The sequence below is a fragment of the Bidens hawaiensis genome, unplaced genomic scaffold (assembly GCF_021521415.1).
Source record: "Bidens hawaiensis isolate Kalapana, Puna unplaced genomic scaffold, B.hawaiensis_p1.1 tig00046239_1, whole genome shotgun sequence".
Lineage (NCBI taxonomy): Eukaryota > Viridiplantae > Streptophyta > Magnoliopsida > Asterales > Asteraceae > Bidens > Bidens hawaiensis.
In genome coordinates this window covers 128,651-133,585 of record NW_027498261.1, presented here as the reverse complement: position 1 = coordinate 133,585, position 4,935 = coordinate 128,651, and the positions used below count along the sequence as shown (strand labels likewise).

At 35.6% G+C, this 4,935-nt stretch overlaps 1 protein-coding gene across 1 annotated transcript; it reads right to left on the bottom strand.

The window, feature by feature from the left end:
* Positions 1-1,654: 1,654 nt before the first annotated feature.
* LOC143596338 (thermospermine synthase ACAULIS5-like) lies at positions 1,655-4,720 on the bottom strand. The gene is made up of 10 exons (XM_077075132.1): positions 4,533-4,720; positions 3,950-4,016; positions 3,767-3,861; positions 3,543-3,645; positions 3,358-3,446; positions 3,130-3,286; positions 2,316-2,391; positions 2,168-2,226; positions 1,927-2,063; positions 1,655-1,861 (listed from the first exon to the last, which is right to left on the bottom strand). Exons 1-10 carry the CDS (start codon positions 4,670-4,672, stop codon positions 1,768-1,770), a joined length of 1,017 nt encoding a protein of 338 aa, XP_076931247.1. The 5' UTR covers positions 4,673-4,720; the 3' UTR covers positions 1,655-1,767.
* Positions 4,721-4,935: the final 215 nt, after the last annotated feature.

The following is a 4,935-nucleotide window of genomic DNA, read 5'->3' as shown; positions in this document are numbered from 1 at the left end:
GCTAATTTTTTATGCAAAATTTTCATCTAAAGAGGTCATTAATTTAAAAGGGTTCATTTATATGTTAACAGGTCAAACCCGGGTATGGTCAATCTAACGGGTCGAACTCGGTTATGTTTTATCTGTAACGGATCGATTTGGGTTGTACTTTATCTCTTAATGGGTAGATTCAGCTTATGTTTTATCTAACGAGTCGATTCGGACCCATTAGAGATTAAACATAACCCAAATCGAGCTGTTAAAGATGAAACATACCCAGAATCGACCTATTAATAACCAAGTAATTGATGATATACTTCTCATTTGTGACCGAATCAGTTTGAGCCGTTTCTTTTTTAAGAGTAATAAAGCATAACCCGCTCGACCCGTTAGAGATAAGTATAACCTAAATTGGCCCGTTAGAGATAAAACATAATCCGAGTTATTGGCTCCAATGGTATGCATTTAATGGTAATAAGATAAATGTTTAATCTATTAACAGTTAGTATTTGACATTTATATTCTGTCATATTTTTATATAAAATATAAGCAGTACTGCAGTAGGTTAATTTGTGAGTTTATGTATGAGTTAATTTTTTATGTATAAACAGTAGGTGTTTATATGAATTAATTGTATGTTAACCTGCTTGCATGTTTGTTGTATGAATTACTTTTAGGTGATTTTATGAAGAAATGTGTTTCTATATCCTCTTGAAATGTTGGCTCACCGCTAACGTCAGACAAACTTCAATTGAAGCGTTGACCACTAAGGTTTTAATAGTTCACCTGCTTCAACTTGAGTTTTATAAATTATGCTCATTAAATGTGCATTATATAATAGTAGTTAATATATTGCAGATCAAACGGATCCAATGGAAGTGAGTTGTACCATGGTTAACAATTCTTTGAAGGATTATCGGATGCAAACAAAAACAACCTCCTGTGACAGCATGTTCATATTACTTGGTAGCGAATGCTGAAATCCACCAACAGATGCTAAACGAGTTGTATTAAATAGATTTTATATTTGTTTAAAGTGCAAAAAAAAAATGTTTTGTCATTATAATAGTAAACTACTCCCGGTGGACGGGTACAAAACTATTTATCGATGGTGATAGGAATCCATTGGTTAAGTCAGTTTCTATTAGTGAATATCTGACGTCCTTTACTCTGTGCCTCCATTGTCTACTGGGAACATGTCAGTGCCATTTGTTTATCACTACCCCGATACAACATTAAGCGCCAAAGTACTACGAAACGACATTCACTTTGTTCGAGATATAAGCCAACTTCGTATTTTCATGTTTAATCAACTTCAGTCTCAATATGTTGACATCCTCGCTAAGGGATTGTCATCATCCTTATTCATTTTTGCGTCTGTTTGAATGTTAATCTTCCTCTCCTTCAAACCGCACGGGGGTAATAATTATTATAACTTTTGAGTTTGAATTAAGGTACGTTTTAACATCCGGGTTAAATCTGTGTCTACATAGTCATGTAAATTGTTTTATGTGACACATGAATAAACGAACTCATATTATACTTAAAAGTTGTGAATCCAAACATTTTGGGCTGTGAATTTTGTTATCGCATATATTCAATAACAACTAAGGGTTACCTTTGGTGAGTACATAATAAGCGAAAGACACAAAAGTACAAAGACATAAAGGCCGAAAATAACAAAGACAAGATCAAGAAGGGAATTTTCTTGAGCTTGTAGTCCTTGGGGTGTATATTCGTCCATCAATATAGTTCAACAATATATTCGTCCATTGATATGCTTCCATGTCAATTATGGTTATGCTTCTGAGCCGAACCATGGCCATGCCCATAGATGAACCTTGCTGAACCCTCGGTGTACACGTGTGTTTCATCATCCAATCTGCAAACATATGTTGAACCATGATGAAAAGGATCACAAACTTAACAAAATACTTAAGCTCTTACGATTTTCGAACTGCTTTGCTCAAAATAGAAGCTGCAACAAATGTTTTGCCATCAAGGTATCTATTCTCGCCATTGACCCTTTGTTTCATTCTCAAGTCCAAATCATCTGGGCTCAGTGTGATCGGGTAATCTGATGCCTGAGGTCAACTTAAATGCATAAATGATCGACCTTGATGGTGCGATTTATTAAGACTGATCAATCCTCTGTTAAAAATTAAAAGTATGTACTAATTAAGATTACCATGACCCATCCCCAGATGTCAGCATAGGAAGGAATGTGAGCAGAGTAAGGCACCACATCTGTTTTAACATTTTTTGGACAACATTTATAATTGATATAGAAGAATGGTGGTGTTTGAAGTTCAAAGCAAGTAAACCATGAAACTTACATTTAAAAACCTGCTTTAGAGTGTTGAAAATACAAGAAAACACTTCTGTATGGCTAAAAACGCCCGCTGGTCCAGCCTACACAAAATCAAACTTTGTTACCCTCATATTTATAGTAACTTTGTGTAGAGTTGCAATTTTAAATGTGTTAAAATGGTTGGCTTGGTAAGACTAGTTGGCCATGTCAACCACCAACACGTTTTTGTAAATTTATTTCCTAATAATATAAATAAATTAAGCGTAAAATTCGATTACAAACCTTGAGTTATTAGAATAATAAATTAGTATTCATGTTATAAAAATACTTGGCACTTGATCAATGGTACCAATGTGGTTAAATGGTGTCTCTCTCAAGTAGTGAGGATTAAAATCTCATTATGCAAATGATGTAGTGATGTGCATTCAAAATAATGTTTAGGGGTTTGTGAGTTGGTGGTTAAAATTTAAAAACAGGAAATGTGTATTTAAACACCCTTCTCCCTTTGGATGATTTTGGCCCATTGAAGGATATATCTTTTGATAATGGGTCATATAGGCTTAACTAAAATATTTTGCTAAGAAGAATTTTTTCATTTGGGCCCGCTTAAATTTATAAGCTTTGAGTCGAGGTCCCCCCCCGCCCCCCTTTTTCTTTTTTAAACGACAACCTTACGTACTTAGGGACCTATCAATACCCTGCTAACCAATAAGATGGGGAATATTGCATGTTGTGCTCGGACTTGGCTTTCTAAAGGTTTTGATAGAAAGTTAGAAACAAGTGTAAGCAAGATCATCCCTATTTTTGGTACCTATAAATTTGTGTTTGTGATCTTTTACCTGTGTAACAAAAATACCACCATTCGATAGTTTTGGTTTAACAGTGAGTTCATAGAAGTTCTTGGTATAGAGTTGGTAACATGGGCCTCCTTCAATGGGATCAGCCAAGTCCCCTACAATCACATCATATTGATCTTCTCTTTTCTCAAGTTCCGCCCTGCAACACAAAAACTTGAAAAATCACGAACCGTATATGAATCGTATAAACTTGAAAAAAATGTTTTGTACCTTGCATCATTGATTATGACCTCAAGCCTTGGATCACAAAAGGCTTTACTGTTAACAGCCAAATATGACTTGCAAAACTCCACCACTTCCTGCTCATTAGATATAAGAACTTGCTTTAGACTACGAAAAGCTATGCAAAATTCTAATAACAGAAAATATTAAGATGAAAAAATGTAGGAAGCCACCTCATCAATGTCACACATGACAACTTTTTCCACAGTTTTGTGCCTAAGTAATTCCCTTGCAGTAGAACCCTCACCTCCCCCCATAATAAAAACAGTCTTCGGACTGAACAAAATATTCATTCAAGTTAAATTATCATTAGTCAAGTAACTTCTGTTATAACTAAACACGAAGAGTAAACGGCGCGATTTATATTCGAAGAGCATGCAAAATAAAATAGCAGTACTTTGAGTGATGTAGAAGTGGTGGATGAACAAGAGATTCATGGTAGATGAATTCATCTATCTCTGCACTCTGCAACTTTCCATCTATCACTAGAGCCTGTGATATAAGTCACTAGTTATTAATCAAGCATGTTAAATGATTGGTCAATTTGCATGAGTTCTATGAACTAGTTTAGTTGGATTACCTTCCCAAAGGGTTTGGTGTCCAAAAGTTGTATGTCCTGGAACTGAGTAGATCCTGTGTGAAGTATACTGCACAACAATTAAAAAGATATTACTGGATGTGCAAAAGGATCTTAACTTTTTCCTACACAATACCTTTTAGCGAAAAGGCAGTACTGAAGTATTTTATATAGTTTTCATTCCTTATATTAATATAAAAAATATTTAAATGTGGGTCAACTATACGCACACTGCCTAATATCTAGTCCCACACCATTGTGGGCAAGCCGTCCAGATAGAGGTGGGACGGCCGTTTTGATCAAAGAACTTCAAAGTGTGATCGTCTATGGCCAGAACAGCCGTCCGGATAGTGGTGGGACGGCCGTTTTGACCAAAAATATTTAAAGTTCAATTGTCGTTGGTCGTAAAGGCCGTCCGGATATTAGTCAGGCGGCAGTTTTGACAAATAATTTTCTAAATTTAACTTTTTTGATCAAAACCGTCTAAGTGTTTTGTGTACGGTCGTTTAATGGTGTGAAATCACATTGGGGTGGTGTAGATATAATAACATGAATACACGATCCTAAAATACTTTAAAGAACCAACCTATTGAGAGCAAAGCACCATCTTAAGTTCTCTTCAATCTCTTCCTCATACCAACAGCTTTTCCTCGCATTGCCATTACCATTCCCATTCCCATTCCCATTCACATTCCAATTGTCACTAGAAAGAGAAACATGACCCATTTTGTAGTATATTTGAGAGGAGGTATAGAGGGATGTTTGGGTGATAGGTATGAAGGGATTGCAATGTTTATATAACCAAGTGAAGTGAAGTGAAGTGAAGGTGGAGTGGTGGTAGTGATGATAATGAAACTTGATTGAGAAGGAGGGAAGCAAAATCCTCATTGATTTCCCCAAACCCATCAAAGCTTGCTTTCTAGGCGTGGCCGGCGTGCATTCTTTTTTATTTATTACTTCCAACTTTTTTACATATAAGTCCAATTGAT

Coding starts and splice junctions, on each gene's coding strand:
- LOC143596338 (XM_077075132.1), bottom strand. CDS start 4,672: ATGGGTCATGTTTCTCTTTCTAGTGACAATTGGAATGTGAATGGGAAT. Junction 3,646..3,766: donor CCACTTCTACATCACTCAAA/GTACTGCTATTT, acceptor TATTTTGTTCAG/TCCGAAGACTGTTTTTATTA. Junction 3,287..3,357: donor GTCATAATCAATGATGCAAG/GTACAAAACATT, acceptor TTTGTGTTGCAG/GGCGGAACTTGAGAAAAGAG.